Source organism: Ambystoma mexicanum, chromosome 6p, assembly GCF_040938575.1.
Source record: "Ambystoma mexicanum isolate Mex_15411 chromosome 6p, UKY_AmexF1_1, whole genome shotgun sequence".
NCBI classification, from domain to species: Eukaryota; Metazoa; Chordata; class Amphibia; order Caudata; family Ambystomatidae; genus Ambystoma; species Ambystoma mexicanum.
This window is the reverse complement of record NC_090935.1, coordinates 1,103,667,029-1,103,685,529: the sequence shown is the minus strand read 5'-3', so window position 1 is coordinate 1,103,685,529 and position 18,501 is coordinate 1,103,667,029. Positions and strand designations below refer to the sequence as shown.

The 18,501-nt window shown below is 47.7% G+C and overlaps 1 protein-coding gene across 1 annotated transcript in view; it reads right to left on the bottom strand.

Annotated features, from left to right (window-relative positions):
• LOC138510209 (fructose-1,6-bisphosphatase 1-like) overlaps positions 1-8,079 on the bottom strand; it is a 50,409-nt gene extending 42,330 nt beyond the window's left edge. The window contains exon 1 of the mRNA XM_069625710.1: positions 7,730-8,079. Coding sequence (XP_069481811.1) covers positions 7,730-7,899 — 170 coding nt within the window. The 5' untranslated portion in view covers positions 7,900-8,079. The remainder of the gene's footprint in view (positions 1-7,729) is intronic.
• Between the last annotated feature and the right edge of the window lie 10,422 nt (positions 8,080-18,501).

Genomic DNA, 18,501 nt, shown 5'->3' with positions numbered 1-18,501 from the left:
ATGTGGAAATACTGGCATATATTGTCACCTACGGCATGGGTATGTTTTCTTACAGTGACATTGCTGTGCACGGCCAAATACTGGCATATATTGTGGACAATAGCATCATGAAATACTTTTGAAAAAGCTCCTGTGTACTCTTGATGACCTGACATCTATTGGATTTTTTCAAGTGTTACCCAACAAAGCAGACTGTACAATGGTATGGCTTCTTACTGTTTTTACAAAAAGTGTGCAGTAAAATGCATGCGTTTAACCCATTATTTTAATGTTTTATCTTAAGAGAGGGCCCCTCAATTCCTCCTTGTTTATATGGGGCTTGTCGCTAAACTGGTCACTTGCACAAACTTGTTGGAAACCTTTCCTCTCCAATGGAAAACATCACTGGCTGACACGTAAGATATTTTGGGGGCGGGGGGTTCCTTTCTCAGTTCTAGTAAAGAAGCCACAGCCAGGGCCTCGTAATTAAGAAGAAGTTCACAGACTAAAGACTGAATTGGCCTCATTATGAGGTTGCCGGTAGGCCGCCGGTAGCAGCGGCCACCTACCAGCAACCTCGGCTTACCGTTTCCGCCACCCAATATCCCGGTAATAAAGGGAGATATTACATAGGACTCCAGGGGAATGAGAACACTGAAGCACCGGCACCGTTAGCGATTTTTCTGCCGGTAGGGGCCTGAACTACCAGCAGGTCAGGCCTGCTGATATTTCACAGCCCCTACTGGCAGACTCGGAGTGAGTCAGTCCGGAAAAGTTGCCAGTAATGTTGTTACCGGCACCTTATTTCCGGACTGGCTCACTCCCAATGAGGGCCAAAAAAAATTAAACCCACTAGTGCCCAATTAAGAGTTTGGTGCAAAACATTTTTTTACTGTTATGGCCTGTGTATATTGGGTATACGGAAATATCTGCATAATTCCAAGTCATTCGGACCTTCCATTTTGTTGTCCAAGGATTCGGTAATTACCACACAGTGTAATTACTGCATGTGGTAGCTTCCACATGCGGTACTGCTTTTGCTTGAAGGTATTCACCTTCAGGCAAAAGCAGGCAGACATACGCGTGTCGGTAACAAAACTCTTGGCCGTGGTAAAACAACAGGTATTTGAAAATACTGTAGGTTTACCACTACCGCCAAAATCTTAATCATCAATAGTCTTTTAGGAGTGAATTTCAGGAAGGAGGGCAGATCAGTGAAAAGGCCTGCTGCGCTATTTGGCTGTTTTGGATGGACTGGCCACGAAGAGAGATCGGCATCTTGTTGGCATGGAGTGGTTTCCACACCGCATGTGCAGCGCGAGCTCTGTGATTGGTTGAATTGTGCCAACGCCCTCGGAGCAAAACAAAGCCTCCTTTTAATTCACGTCCTGCTGCAAACCAGGCCTGGCTCTAGCACGCGCTTAACTTCAAAGCATGGCCGTGGAATTGGGTAGAAAAAGCGGTGCCAGACATCCGACCAGCGTGAAGATGAAGAAGGACGCTCCGAACGTGTGCGTTTTAGTGCAAGCCATTGGGACTGACCGCTATGTGGCTCAGCCGGTTTTGCAGCATTTCAGGTCAAAGATCACCAAACAGCTCCAAGGGGTGACAGGTCAACCATTCTGTAGCCTCCCTGCACCGTACGATTGTGTCCTTTCTGAGCGAGGCCTAGCCGACTAGGAGCTCCGAGTCTAACATGAATGAGCACGTTGAAAGCTGCGCCTTCTCAAGTAAACGGCCTTCAGTGGCCAAGGGTCACCCCTGTTCCTACTGCCCCACCCTGCAGAACAGGCTCAGGCTGGTCTTTAGGGCAATGTTGGGGGCTGCTCCGGATCATCGGGCAGCCCCATACTCGGGTCGGGTGGCACCCGACGAGGCACACACAGGTGCAGCGATCACGCCGCTAGATCAGGGGTGGGGGTTCATCCCACCCGCTCCGGGGACACCGGAGCTCCGCACATGGCCGGGTGGCAACCGGCTTACCGCGGCCCCGGCTCTGGGGGCACCCAGGCCGGGATCGCCACCCTGGCCCTACTCACAGGGTCAGGGGAACACACAGGGACGGCGTTGCAGGGGCACCGTCCTGGAGCTGGGTCCCGTGCTTGGGCCCAGCACACGTGGTGAGGCGCCCGCATGGCGCTCACAAAAACACACACACACCACAGAGTCTCGTTGGTCTTGACGGACGAGCCGGAAACGGCTTGTTCACTTTATTAACTTGGTCACGTGGTTCCCCACGTGACCACAACAAATCACTTGGAATATACCATGTCCCCCTACAGGGGTGACATGCAACAGGCAATAGGGCAATGCCGGAACCAAAAACGCAAAATGCTCGTGTAGGCCAATTTTTGGGGTCAAAGTGTGGCACTTTTTTTTGCCAATCTGGGCTCGTTAGATGAATTACTTCACTATGCGGCTAGTAGTTTTCACCATTGTTGCTTAATAAATATTCTGTAAAATGCGCAAGTTGCATCACGTTGTATTAGAAACCGATCCCTTGGGTACTACCCAAACAGTCTGTCACACGAGGTTTGAATTGCCATTTGCAACGGTGGGCCACTTTTTCATTGGTGCCCGAGACTGTGTTATGCCGCAGGCCGACCCAGCTGCAGAAGCCCACTGTGGGCACGTGGATTTCTACGTGCTGTAGAACGCACTGCTTGCGTGGGGCGTTCCGCTGCAGGAACGTGTGCATTGCACAGTGTGTTTGCCCAGAGGAAGGGTATCCGCTGTTTACCCGCTAGCCGTGACCCTCTTTGTGTGTAGCGCTTGCTGTTAGGGAAACGCGCCTCTTTGTTGCAAGGAGCTTAATGAACGCATTCAAGGGACGGGTTGGAAGCTTTGGTGCCCGTGTGGCCCTTGCTTTCATCTACCCGACCACAGGATACTTGCCCTGGCATGAACTGACAGGCCCGCGAAACAGATGCGCTGCCAGGGCCCTCTCTCCGCGGCTCACCCACTTCACACTGTTAGAAATGTAATCTTATTTACCCGTATAAAAACCGCCTTTTTAAATACTGAAGTTATTGTTTCTTTGTATCACTGTCACTCGTGTGTAACTAAGTCGTTATCAGTGCTACCTTTGTAATTCTAACTTTCTACGCCCTAAGTAACAGTTAAGCAATGTAAGTAACATGTAACGTAACCAAGTCACTCTCTTGCAACAGCGCCTCGATGCCCCTGGGCTGTTAGCGTGCTTTATAAATATATAAATGAATTCGGATATTTTGTGTTGTGTCTTGTAATTCGGGGTGAGTGGGGGGGGCTGCATTAGAAATACACATTGACTTACCGTATGTGTTTCTGATGCACTCCGCCAAACTCATGGATTTCAAATATTGGGGGCGGGGGGCTGTCCCTGGTTTTCCCTGCCATCATCTTTATGCGCAAAGTAGTCACGGATCCCTACAAATGCTGCTGCCACCTTTAATGGGGGGCGGGGTGGTCTGGACTTCGCCTCCATCGGCTGCCATCTTGTAGATGTAGAGGGAAAGAGCCGGCAGAATCAAGGGGACCCACCGGGCCTCTCCGCCCGATGATAATGCGAGGCGGTCGGGCGGAGAGGGTGGCGAACTCCCCGGACAGAGCGCGGAAAAGCACCGAGCGGATTTCCCGCTCCGCCCGCGGACCCACATCCAAACGGCCCACGGGCGCAGAAACACGTAGAGTTCCACTTGACTGTGTTGTCGCCTGAAGTGCATTTTCTGGGCTCATCACAATGATAGAACAGCTGCTCTTTCTGGGAGTTGTCGCTTTTTAGGCAACACTTAAACAAATGAGCAGCTACAGTTTATGGTCTGCATTATTTCCGTGCGCGAAAGATGCGCTTCTTTGCCGCAGCCTACGCATGGGACAACCTACCAGGTTCAAATGGCTAGAGGCGCCCTGTGCAAGCATTCCACGTTACCGCTGGGCCGTCAGCTCTGCATGCAGAGAAGGTGATTGGTGCAAAACTCTGACCGCAAAATGTATAACCACAACATGCTGGGCCTGCATCCCTGGCTGCAGCAACACCACCTGCAGAGCAAAAGCTGGCCTTCCTTTATCACACATCATCTCTGCAAGAGGTGTGCACCTGGGAAACGAGTACGGGTTCTCAGTGGGATCATGCACTTCCTGGAAAACGGAAGCAGTAACTGGAGGGAGAATCCCCCCCCCCCAATCTGATTTCTATACAGTGACAAACTGAGATAATAGTAACACAAGTTCTTATAGTGCCTCGACTCGAAAACATGAAGCACTATGAAACAGTGGTAGATCCAGGAATCAAATTTAGGGGGGTCATAGAAGGGGCCACAGACAAAAGTAGGGGGGGGGCCTATAAAAAGGCAACGTGTATCCTTTTACCAAATTGACGCGGGCAAAGTAGTTCACAGTGGCCGGGTGAGGTAGAAATCGTGCATTTAAACAGCAAGCAATTCTGTTGTATATATGTGTATACCTTGATGTTACAGATATTGTCTCATCCTATATCCTATATCGATATTGAAAATATATATCGGTATTTCGCCCAGCATGCAGCACCAGTTAAGTTCACTCCTGGTTTCGGGCCTTCATGGGCAATTTGTTCAAATGTTACCTGTGGTCATTGGCTGCACTTTTGTAATGATACACTGTCCATGTTGTGTCCCCATCGAATCTGCTGTAGGGGGGCCTTTCACAAGTGTGCCATTAATATCCACTGTTTGCAATGCCTTTTTGTGCATCTCGCATCTGGCTGCGGGTGCTTTACTGCAAGGTCTATGTAGATCGCAATTGGGACTGTGGCTTCCTTTCTCAGCAGTGTCTTTGTGTGGACATTTTTTAGTGCAAATGTAGCAAGAGCACTGAGAATATCCAGACAGGCATGTGAACTAGAGGAGCACAGTGTGTGTGAGTGTTCGCGCTAGAACAGCGGTCAACCAGCAACAAGATATGATCCTTTAAAGCAGTGTGTTCTGCAGAGAAGGAGCCACTTTGATGTCTCGAGGGCAATGTGTCCCTTTCAGGCCAGAAAAAAAAACAGCTAAGCAAAACACCTGCAAACCTGTAAGTGATGGCTGGGGAAAGGAGGACAGCAGATTAGATCACCAAGCCACTCCCTCAGCGAAGCTGTGGGCTCAGCCAAGAAACCCTTGTCAGGGCCGAGCAACCAGCCAAGACCCCAAATTGAATTTCAACAATCAACAGCCGGGTCAGCCTGAACGTTAACATTCAAATTTGGGTCTTTTTTCAGTGTGCCCTCAATCCCTCGGGCAGGGGGCTGGGCATTTCACCCAGCTGTGCATGCGTGTGCATGCATGCAGTAGCAATGGCAAGCCCTGGACGCTGACTGCTGACTATCACCCCTGTGCCGCTGTTCTGTGTGCACCTTTATGGGGCGTTCTTCACTGCATTTGCCATGCCCATAGCCAGCCCCGGCAGCAACATTTAGGCCCTCTGAATTGCGGCCCTGTGTCTGTGCCATGCGGGTGGAGCTCAGGCAGCACTGCAGAGAGAATAGACCGGGGAAGGGGCTAGGGGAGTATCCAGCATTGCAAGAGAGGAGGTCTGGGGGGACATGAAGAAAGTCCTGCTACTTTCTCCCCCAAATGCAGCGCGCCCAATTCCATATGGTCTCATTCATACCCCCAAACCACCCTCCCCTGCCAAATTCTACTTTTTTGGTAACATTAGTGGCAGATGGCATTTTAACAGAACAACAAAACATAAAACTCTAGAATCATTACAGATGCCGGAAACACATCTATTAGAGCTTTGTCCAAACACTCTGGGGCAAAATACATGCAAACCTCCTCATTTGCATATGGATTGCACCAACAGAAATGACTTCACAGAAAGGGCCCTTGCAAGAAGCATCATCAGTCTTTGACACTTGGAGGCACCATGGAAGTGGATTTAGAATACGTTGCCATAAGTAAGCCAAGTGGCAAACACCTTTGTGGTGCAAAATACCGAAATTGCACTATTATTATATATGGAACAACTCTATAGTGATGAGGCTTTTAAAAAAAAAAACAGCATGATATATTAACATAAGCTATGAAGTGAATCACTTACAGAGCTGCAGATAAGATACACTGTGTGATTAAATGATTTGCCCAGGCTCACACACTTTGGTTAAATGGTGAAAGCGGGATGTGGACAATTTAAGCAACTGAGCACATCTTCCCAGGTTTCATTTACAGCAATGCCTTGGAAGTAAACCACATTCCCTAATAAACTACCCTTTCATAGTAAACTAACTATACACTTTATACATTGTCATAGAAATATGTTGAGCAATAAGTGCATTGCTTTAGTATTATTCTCCCCATCCTGCATGCAAAGTCACAAGAGCATCATGTAGATTAATGAGAGCCTGACAAATCCCCCTTGGGTTTTAAAGCCATAGTCCTTATTCCATAAAGCAGGCAGCATTCTGCACCCTTCTCACTTCTGAGCACTCCCTCCCATTCCCATTCTAAAGGTACTACATTCCCTGCTAACAGCCCCTCCCCCCTCCCATCAGTGCCTAATGACTCACATTAAAACGTTCTCTTGACACAGAGCCACGTGAGAGCCCCTCTGCTGCCCAGAGCTCTTTGGGGAATTGTCCTGGCAGCCGGACACCTCTCCCATTCAGAAAGGGTAAGGGGTCCTGCTGCCAGGACAAAGAGCGCGCTTAGCAGGAATTGCTCAGCACACATTGTCCTCCCAGAGGGGACACCTTTCCCGTTGGGCACCCTCACTGAGGTGCCCGACAGGAGAGGTGTCCCACTGACAAATATCCCGATCATGCCCCCCCCCCTCAGTACGCCAGTGTAGGGGGTGGGGGCTAAGGGAAGGCACAAGATTTCAGCGGAGGGGCCTATGCCCCCTGGCCACACCAATGCTATGAAACACGAATTTAAGATAAGTGCTTAGAAATGGTTCCTCCCATAAAAAGTGCTATGCGAATGCAGTGCATCCATTCACCCTCTGCGCGTGGAATCAGTACCCGTGCCCTTGCTCCACCATTCTTAAGAGTGATGTGTTGGTGCAGCAAAACAGGCGTTGTCCAAATCCCAATTCACATGCATTCAAACCTCCTCTTTCTTAATGGGTGGAAATAACACAATAGCTACAGCTCTTTAAAGAATCATTGCACCACGCACGCACACACACACAAAATAGCAAAACGCGCACGTCCCGTGCCAGGCCTCCAAGCTCTCCTGTCACTCCCATCATGAGTGTGCTCTGAATCTGACACCAGGCCGCACAGCACGCCAGCAGCACGCATGTGCACTGGGCCCGCAGTATATACCCTTTGCTATGGCTGCAGGGCGGCCACTCTGCCCACAGAGCACACACGTTCCCCGCGACAACGAGAATTCTTCAAACCTGCTGCTCCGTGCAGGGAACACACCATCCAAGTACCGCGATAACAGGCGCCGATACTCCGCATCGCACCAATGCTCTGATCTTAAGAGCGAAATCAGTCCGTGCACCAATGCTCTGATCTTAAGAGCGAAATCAGTCCGTGCACAGATTTCAGACATGAGACATGGAGAATAACCAGATGTTTCTGGAGAAGACGAGGGAAGGCACACACACACTTAGCAGCCGCCACCACACTGGCAAGACTCCCTGGCAGTGGCAGCGTGACTGTGTATGCGTGTCAGAGTCATCGCATGGGTGGGTGACTTTCCGCATGTGTATATGATTAAGGGTGTGTCACGTGACGTGTGCCTTTATGTCTGCGAAGTGTGTAGGCGAGTGTGGGGGTGCTGCTGGCTGACATACTCACAGGTGTGCGAGCCCAGCCTTCCGGACAGCCGAGGAGATGGCCTTCACGGCTGTGCAGAGGGAGTTCAGCAGCTGGGTCAGCTCCCCGGTGCCCTTGGCTTTCCTGCCCTCCTGCATCACGAAGCGGGTCAGGGTGATGACATCGGTGTCGAAGGGGGCCTGGTCCGACATGGCTGCGTCTCTGGGTGTGGGGTGCGGGAGCTGTGACTGGGAGCAGTGAGGTGAGCGCAGCGTGTCTGCGGTGCGGCTGAAGAGCTGCGCGCACTTTTAAAGCAGCCCCGCGTTCCCTCCAGGAGAGGGGGAGGGGAAAGCAGGGGGGTGTGTGCAGGGGCACAGCCAACCTGCGAACATGTAACCAATCCTACAAGGAAAGGCGTGCCCCTCCCCTAACGCCTTGAAGAGTCGGGCAAAGTTCACATCCTTCTGCAGCTCCGGGCTTTACAGCCCAGCTGGTGAGGAAATGGGGAACCGAATTTGGTGTGCACTGGCAGGAAACACACGCTAACGCAACGCATAGGGTCGAAGACACAAAAACCCACGGCACATCTGGTGGCTACAGGATAGCCCAGATCGTTACAAACGAGTAGCATGCTGAATAGTAGCGTTCATGCATGGAACCCTTGTCTAGGCGCTACCTGCAGCTCTAGAACCGAATAAAGGTAACAGGCTAAGTCCACCTGAGTGATCCTTGGCATCACGGACAGCCCCTATGCGTAAGGTACATGTTTATAAGTGCTTAGTTAGGTCTTCTAAGGGCCACAATGCTACCACCTGGACGAGGACCCTCAAGGAGCTATGCTGGCTCCTGGCAACGTCCACGAGTGAGCAAAACTTTGTATACATTTACATGGTGGATTAATAAATATGGTGCCAACTAAAATGAGCTACTCTGCTCACATGAAGCAAAGCAGCGCATTCTCCATGCCCCCGCCCAACACCTCTACTAGAATGAACACAGGAGAGCACAGCCCACAAGAAGCACCCCTGCAAAAGACGCAAACCCCATCAACTATATTCATGTTAGGATGACACACCATACAGGTCCAACCCTCTAATATCGCCGCCATTGCAAAAACCTGACACTCACCCCAACAAGAACAGCTCACCAGGAAGAACAGAAGTAACTCATTAACAAAGAGGAACACACCTCTTGGCAAGCACACAGCTCAAGCACAGCCCATGCTAGGCAAGAATTGATGTGGTAACCCTGTGGGAGACTGCACAACCCTTGTCCTCTTGGTATTACGAAAACCCACCTATTGACATAGGCCTGTACTACCCAAGTTGGTGGTGTGACTGAGCAGCCAGGCTCATCTCAAGAGGGGTCAATGTGAGCTGCAGAGCTGTAGCAATGAAATCCACCAATACAAGTAGCCAAATAACACTTATGTTCAAGGTGTTTGTTATAAATAATTATTTATTTATTTAACAATATTTAAATAAACATTCTTTAAAAGGGGCAATTCGTGTAACAATTAAATATACTTTAAAAAACGGTTTCAGACTAAACACAAAGCTTAGTAGATACTCTTTAGAGATGCTTCTTACACACTTCCTGCACCCTGAGGTGACTTCACTAACTAGGACAGTAATGGCATTTATATTTCACTAGTACACTTTGTAGATTCTGAGGTTTGTAGAAAGGAAAGGTTAAGGTAAGGAAACAGGTTAAACAGGTTCTCAGAGCATGTGAGCACTTTTTAAATTCTCCAATGAAGTCTACTTAAAATCCTTTCCCAGAAATAATATTAAAAACCAAGTTATCACCTATGAGGGACATTAAGTATTAAAGTTAAATGGACTAGAAGAGTCTGCAGGGAGCCAGGACAGCCAAAGTCAATTGGAGCACAGTCTATGGAGCTGAGGCACTTCTTATATTAAACAGTCTTGCACTAAGTTAGAGAGTTTGTTGAAGAAAAATCGCTGTAGGGTCACAGGCTGTTACACTTGTGAAGGGTAGAGCTGAAATCAACTCTAGCAAAGTAGCTACTGCAAGTCTCAACTGAGAAGAGCGAAGCTAAAGACACTGAGGTAAGTACCCAAGTCAGAGCAGTACCTTTGGTTAGAAGAAGAGGATCCAGCTGGCTTCTGTCTGGTTGCAGCGATGCAGATCCTGGGTTCCTGGGCTTCAGTCATGGGGACAAGAGAAAGGACATCTGGGGACTCCTGCGGCAGCAATTCAGTGGTCGGCGGCAGCTACAGGCTCTTTTCATATCAGCAGCACTTTGCAGTTTCATTGCTCGGTAGACAGCACCACAGCGGATCTTGGACACCAGTTGGGCTTCCTTCACTCCTTGAGTTCTGCACCCTGGTCAGGGTACTCAAGATCTGGTCGTCCTGCTTCTGGAGGGTCCTGGGGAGACTCCTGCATCTTTGGGCCGGATCACAGACGTGGCACTCAACTACGGATTTCTCGACCCCTGGCACTCGGTTCCTGCAGCAGCAAAGAAGTACAGCCAGTCGGGAAAGGTGGTCCAGTGGAGTTGACTCAGGGTTAGTTGGTCCCACTAACCCAAGGAAAGAAGTCGTCCCTTCCGGATCTTCTCTTGTCGATCAGAAAAATTAGTTTCAGCACAGCAGCAGGGCTTCACCGGGCAATTCAAACGTCCAGGAGGATGTAGCAAGCTTTGTTCACGATTTCTTCGTCAGGATGTTCTTCCCAGTGGTGGACTATGTCTTCAGTCCCAAAACCCTTGCCTTGTAAGCAGGGTTCTCCCATTCATGCACAGCCTAAATGTCACTCAAACAGCAGGGTGGCTGTCCTATAAGGACAGCCAGCAGGCCAATCAGGACTGGGTGAATTCAGGCATTCCTAAAGACAAAGGACAGGGGAGTTTCGGGAACATCCCTCACTTCCTGCCCTTCCAGACACACTGGAGCCAGAGGCGTCTTTCAGTACTAAAGCCTGCCAAAGACAAAATGAATAAAGGGCTCAAACCTGGCTTGGCACGCAGAGTAAAACCCAAGAAAGACCCCACAAACAGAAAATGGTAAATAAAGAAAACCAGGGTCATTTTGACAAAATGGTCACCCACGGGTGCTATACTGCAGCTGAGGATTCAGCCCACGGTAGAAAAGTACAACCAGCCATTTAAAGTAGTGAGGGTAACATGAAAAATGTTACATGAGTAGGTAGGAAAAGGGCCTACTAAGTAACCCCCCAGTACTCCACATAAGATGGTGTGTGCTGAACCTACAAAGAGAAAAGGTAAGTAAAGTCAATTTCACTTTACTATTCTTGGGAACAGTAGTTCACACAAGAAAAGGTATTTAAACCTTATGAGAAATCTTAAGGATTTCTCTTTGACACTGCACTATAGGTGCTGTGAGTCACCATACAAAAAGTAGATGCCTATGGAGTTTGTCAGACTCCAAAAACAAAGGAAACACATCATCCAAATCAGGTCAAAACACACGAGAGAGTGAAAAAAAGGGCCCACTCACTCCAGGGTTAAAATTAAAAAGTCCTAAAGTCCAGCAAAAGAGCTGGGGGTCTCTAAGGTGGGAGGACTTTAGCACTAAAATGAAACTGCTCCCTAACAGAACATTAAAAGTGAAACAAATCAACCTGCATCCCTTGAAACGGAACCTGAAGCCAAAAATGTACGAACCTTAACCATCTCTCAAAAAGTTTCTTATCACCAAAAACAATGATAAATCCAAGCACATCAAAATAATCTCTTACACAAACAATACTCAAAGAACATAACCTACTAGTAACCTCATTTTTCATACACCATCAGTCAACACATTCTCAGCAACTCGCCAACACATAGACACACCTCTACACCCCTCCAATCAACCTGTAAACCCGTCCACAGGCAAAACACCCAGATACTCCCCAAACCACCAGGTCTCCCACCTGGAAGCACCTCTGGGCTACAAATCACAATCCACTTGGAAAACACATCCGCACAGACGCCAGTTGCTGCTGGCTTTATACACAGCAACAGTTTAGCACAGCACTGGGTCTTTTCTCTCTACTCCCCTAACCAACCCCCCTTTTCAATTTCAGATCCATGTGAGCGCCTGTCAGTGAAAAAACTTTGTTAAAGTGATGTTTGGCTGCAGTGCAAAATAGATTTAAAAAAACATTGCAGTGCTACCACAACTGGCACCGCACCATTGCACTGCTATTACAGATGCACATGGCTGTCTACAGGTTGGTAATGTTACATGTGATGTCGTCGCTAATGCCATTTGTGATGCCATCTATGATGTCATGTGTGTGTCGGTATTAGCAGTACATGGTGATGGCCTGAGTTGTTTAAGTGCTATATGTATTTTCACTGAATTTCACAGGTTTTTATACAGCCAGCTTAACCATAACATCCCCATAATGAGACTTTGGGCCACTGACCACATTCACCAGTGCATGGCTTTTGGCCATGCTACAGGCCCACATCATCACTGGTCATGGCCAAAAAGTTAAAAGCCACCAAAAACTGACTTTTCGTATGGATAACTAGTCTATTTATTTCTTTTTTTTATTTTTTCATGTATAGAGCGCACAAAACCCAAGAGCATCGAGGTGCTGTTAAAGATACCAGTTACACATGGCTGGATGACAACTGGCAATTGACAGTTACATGCTAGAAACAGTTCACAGATTAAGATAATCAAGAAGCAATTCACAGATTATGAGAAGAGCCAGGGTTTGAGTGCTCTGCGGAAGACCCAATAGGAGTCTTCCACTCTCAGCGCAAGAGGGAGGGAGTTCCATTGTTTTGCTGCAATCGAGGGAAAGCTTCATCCCCCTGCTTTCATATGTTTGATTTTAGGCTCGGCCAATCGGTGGTAGTAAGGTGTCCTGGTGGGCCTTGATGAGTGCAACATAGTGATTTTCTGGGAGTATGGCAGGGCAGTCATAGGAATGCCTCTATGTGTGATGGAGAGTGTTTTGAACATGATTAGTTCACGGACAGGAAGCCAGTGCACAGTGTTGTAATGGTTTATGGGTGTAGATGCAGGATGGTGATGTCACATTTATTTATTTATTTATTTATTCGTATTTTTAAAGTGCACATCAGCCCAGGGGCATCGTGGTGTTGTTGCAGATATACATTGCTGGTTACAAAGAAAGGCATAGTTGTTACATAGACAATTACATTTTAAGATTCAAATTAGGGTTACTTTGTGCAGAGTAGATATCATATGCTAGTATTACAGTTCATCTTGGGGTACCTAGACTGTGGTAAATACAGTGCGCAGGGTTGGCCAGGTGAGGATAAAGAGAATGTTAGATGAATAGTGTGGTTTTGAGAGATTTGCGAAAGGTGATCAGGGAAGGTTCTGCTCTGAGTGCATTCGGGAGGGCATTCCATAGTTTAGGTGCTACATGGAGGAATCCAATGCCATGGGCATCTGTTTGTGGATTCATGATGGTGAGGTCGCATGGAGTTGCTGTGCTGGCTAGGATGGATGTCCCAGTATTTCTATCATCTGACTTACTTGTGCTGACAGTCAGGAATAAACCTCCCTGTAACTTACCGCCTGACTCCAGCGTGGTGTGTGAGCCTGAGAACCCCATTACTTCACTTGTGACGAGGATGTCTTTGCTGCTGGGAAGGGGCAGCAGGGGATGAAGTACTGCCTTCCAGGGGTGACATCCATCCGGGAAGGTGCCAGTTCCTTGTGGACCAGAAGGAATTGGTCCAGAGGAAACGTGCAGGCCAGGTGGTGCAGGAGCAGCAGCTGTGTGGTGCGAAGCCCAGGTTGGGCGGAATTGAGGGATCCTGCAGGCCGGGTGGTGTAGGAGCAGCAACTGTTTGGGGTAAGGCCCAGTCTGGGCTGACTTCAGGGACTGTCAGGGCTGGCATTCCAGGTGAAATGGGCAGCACCAGCAGCAACTTGGGATGAGGTGGCCCAGGAGCGGGGGCCTGTGAGTTACTGTCTGGGCCAGATTCTGGGTGGCATCTGTAAGCGGACTGCAGAGGCCTTTGCCAGGCTGGTGGTGCTGGTAGCGGGATGGCAGAGTAGCGGTAACCAGACCTGATGGCGCTGGAGGAGGGGAGCAGACTGAGCCTTGGTCTGCTTGCTGGTGGCTGGGCGGTGTTGTGAGGGGCAGAGCAGAGTGGGGCTGGCAGCTGTTCTGTAGGCAAGTGAATGGGCGGAGGCACCACAATGTGCTTGAGGAACTGGAATTGAGAGGGCCTGGGGGCCTAGGAGGCATGACAGTCCCCCTTCCTAACAGGGAGACCCACAATCTCATCAGCCTTGCAGCAACAACAGAATGCGGAGGCCCAGCAGCAACTTCAAAGATGCCCGCCACCGTGCCCCCTGGGCCTGTAGCACCATGATTGGCTAGTGTCCGCATTTGAAGGAGCCAACCCCCTGCGCCGGAAGGTAAAGCCGGCCCCACTGAAGGCCTACACTCAAGGCCTCTTTCATCAGTCTCCGCTGGTCGTTTGACCGCAAAGTTGGACATGCTACGCAAAAGGTACTATTCAAAACTAGTAATGGACTATGGAACAAGAGCCATATAGACTACAATACCTGTCTGAAATCTATGTTAGATAACACAAATGCTTCTGCAGTAAATGTGGTCCCTACCATGTCAAATGCTTGCCATGCTCCAGCTAACATGCTAGATAATGAGGATGCCATTGAAAAGTAATTGTTCCCAAGTACTATTGCAAATACTCCACCAAATTGTAACCCATGTCTTGTTAGCCCCATAAGCAACGTCAAGAATATGTATAGCACTGCGCATGTTAACTCCAAGGATATTTACAATGGCTTTTCCATAGACTTTCATGTCAGCATAGCGCATTATGCTTCAAGAGATTACATTCCGGGCACGCCACATGTGCAGTCAATATCCACAGCTAGCAATGTAAAAAAAGATAACAGGGTTAGCTTGTTATCCAAATGCTCTACCTCCAGATCATGTCTGCAATGTCCACATCGTGGGACTCCCGTGCATCAAAATATATGCTGTTTTGCGCATTACGCAGCACGTACGGTTATACTGCCATCCTGTCCCCCTGCTGCATCCACCCTCGCGCTTCCTCAGTTCTGCTTTTGCGGCACAATATTGACTCTGTGGCTCAGGCAACACACGTTAACTGGATAACCCAGCCCCTTAAGATGAGTAGCAATTACCCTGCAGATGGACCTGGATGCAGATTTTTATTCATACATCAATAATCAAAATGACTTAGTTAGTTGATAAAAGGAAAACTGCTTTAGTATCAATCTAAAACAAGGAGTACAATGAGCATCAACGAATTCGCTCGATCCTCTTACTCAATGCATTCTAGAAAAAACTGAGATTTTATACACAAAACTCATCATCAATGACGTTAACCTACGTGGCAAACTACAAAAACCTATGAGTATGGGTGATTGGCTCGTAGTGAACATCTAAGTATACGATCATACTAGTCTAAAAAAGTGTGCATATGTGATTGGTTACTTAACATCAGGTGGGGCAACTAAGCCCTCGCTTGAAAATGACCACTATGAACGCCACTAAATACACAACGTCCCATTGATTTACACAACTATAGGACCCCTAATTACACAGTCCTCTACAATTGGTTGGAACTCTAACCCCCGTCAGTACTTTTCCACCTACGTCTAGCAGCATGCAGGCTGGCCATCCAGGTGCGGGTGAGCTCGATTTAACCATTGCTTCCCACCAATTAGCATATTAGCATATCAATCCATCATCACCTCAGTGGTCAACTGTCAATTAGACTTTGAAGCTGGGCCTTGAGAGTGTTCTTAGCTCTCTGAAAGCACGCTCTGCTCTGCGTAGGTGTGACCATCTTGTTCGTCCAACTTCATCCTTCCACATGACTGGAGACCATGGAATCGAGCTTCTAGTGCTTTTTAATACTATTTTTTAACAGACCTCTGACGTCTTCCTTGTTTTGGTCATGCCTTCTGAACAGGAGTTCTGTTCTTTCACACAATTTGTATCCAGTGTCAGTTTACTCCAGTTTGATAAGACCTTGACTTCTTTGGCTCATCCAGCCTTGTCTGCTGAGTTTTATTTTGTAATTCAATTTGCTTTTCAACTGCGACACTCTGGAAATGAGGCTTTCTCAGCCTTCCTGCTAAAGTCTAGCACTGCTATAATGCGTAGTGGAAACATCCATCCTTTACTTGTCCATCTGTATATATAAATGTAGTGCTTTTACCATTTGCACTACGTTTCCCCATGCATTTTCACCCCTTTCCATCATGGCCGCCCTTATTCCCATATACAGCCATAGTCTGTTGAAGCTACAGACATGGTAAAAGGACTGCTCTCATTATGTGTATTTGTACTAACCAACCCTTCCTCCCCTCACGTGACCAAGCACTCAGTGTAGCGCGAAACGCGTTGTCTGCAGGCTGTGTTGTTGCTTGTGTATTGTATATTATTTTGTACAATGCATTTTTCTTTTTTAAAAAAACATTAAAGGTACCCTTTTTATCAACACAGTGTCTTTCTATGTTCTGTCCGGAATCCTGGAGTGTGTTATTAATGCCTGGTCCGCGGGAGTGCGGTTCGCCATTTCCTCCTTTTGTTCGATTTTTGTTTAACACGGAGCGTTCCGTTTTGGAATCAGCACCAGGACCTTCATTGTGTGCACACCCTATCTCAACTCTCGCTCTATGAGTAGGACTGGCACAGCTGGTGGTGGACTATGCTGCCGACAGGATTGGGATTGATTGCACTCATAGGAGACCGCAGCTGAACTCACCTTACCCGCTGGCGACTCCACGTCTGCCGGAAGATGCACAGACGATCGTCCTAAGGTAGGTGTGTGTTTTAGTCTGCCCTTGTCTCCTTTCTGCTACACGTGTATTCATTGTGCCCTGTATCCCTTTCCGCACCAGCCTTTTGTCCTTTTGTGACCGTCTTCGTAATTATAAGTCGGTACTCCGCTTTTAGCCACTCCAGCTGGACTGTATTTTTGCTTAGTTTTTATTATAGCAGCCATAGTATGACAGACATGCAGGACTCCTGGGTAGCAGCCCGGCTACTTCAAGCCAAAGATCTATTCAGAGAACAACAGGAACTTGCAGTCACATTGCCCATCACTGGGGCTAACAAAAAGGCTAATATCAATATTAGCAAGGAAATGACTTTAGTAAAGGAACTTGAGAAGCTTCGAAGAAGGGAAATATCAAAGTGGTGGGAGGAGCAATCCCTCCAAAATGACTTGGATATTGGTAGGATACCACGAGGTTTACGCATCATGACTACTCCCTCTTTTGAGGATCAAGACCCGTTGATGTTTCAGGAATGGGGTGGAGCCAGCAAAGATTGTTCTGCTACATGTTTGACAATCTTGGTAAAATATTCCAAATTGGACCGTGAACTGGCGCTTAAAGAACTGGGCAAAGTTGAGACTGAACTTACTAAAGTCCCCACAACAGAGGAAGGCAAGCAATTAGGTGTCAAAATCCATGAAGGCTTAATCTCTTACGAAGATGAGATAAAACAACGCAAACATAGGAAATTCCTCAGAGACAAAATAGATCATGAGATGGGTCGTGTTTTCACTTTTGCTAAACGTTTTGATTCCCTCTGCAAAACCAATGCCACACAGTCAGCATCTGTGCAGTCAGGCGATCCGGGTGCTGCCACATCCGAGTCAGATGTTTCTGCATCCAAGACCGATGAGCCCACACCTAAAATTAATTTTTTAGACGAAATGCGACTGCTGTGCCAGGATGGGAAAAATCAGAAAAGAGGCAGGGGTCGCGGCAAACCAAGAGGAAGAGGACAGAAATCACAGGCAGGAAAGTCATCCGCCGAGGCCGACGCGGGAACCGGTTCAAAGGGGCAGCAACAGGGCAGATCAATGCGCTCTGGTGTCAAAAATCAATAACAGACAACATGAAGTGCTGCCAAATTATCAATCTTTCGTCCCATGCCCTTACTAAATCCCAGACCTCGCTCCTGTCTTTGGGTCTTAACTTCTGTCCCACTATGACTATGTACTTGCACGCATAGATTTTGACACATTTCTGCGCAAAATTAAACTCAAGAAATTCTTTGCCACCAATATCATCACTGCCAAGCATTCAATACCATGCACTGGCGGTACTGATCTTCTTATCTCTGATATTCCTTCACTCATGGATCTGGCATGCCTCGACGCGGACAAATTTGACTCTACAAATGTTGATTTCTCTGATTTTGACATTAATCTTAATTGGGATATACGTACCAAGCTCAAGAAGAAATCAAGATTCAACCCACAATTTACAGTAGAGGGATGTATCGAGACATTTCATGACCTTTGCGTCAGTGATTTCAGAAGACTTCGTCAAAAAACTAGTATCACCAAGAAGAACCTCACTGCTGCTCAACGTTTGGCCATCAGTGAACTTCAGCAGTTATCCAATATCGTCATCAAACCAGCGATAAAGGCTCCAATATCGTCATTCAAGATAGAACAAAATATGTGGCAGAGGCCAATCGGCAATTACATGATCGTCTGTGCTACATCAAGCTTTTGAAAGACCCTTTTGAAGAAATCAGAACAGACCTGACTGCACTATGTGCCAAGTGGGCGAGTGAAGACCTATTGGAGGATGATTTGATCAAATTCCTCATTCCTGCATGCTACACTATACCCACTATTAACTTTCTTCCCAAAACACATACATCCCTTAACTATCCCCCAGGTAGGCCCATTGTTACCTTGTGTGGCTCATTATTGGAACATCTGGCCCAATTCATTGATGAAACACTTTTTCCATTTGTATCAGTGTTGCCATCCTACCTGGGGGATACTAAGGACTTTCTACAACATGTTACTAATACAC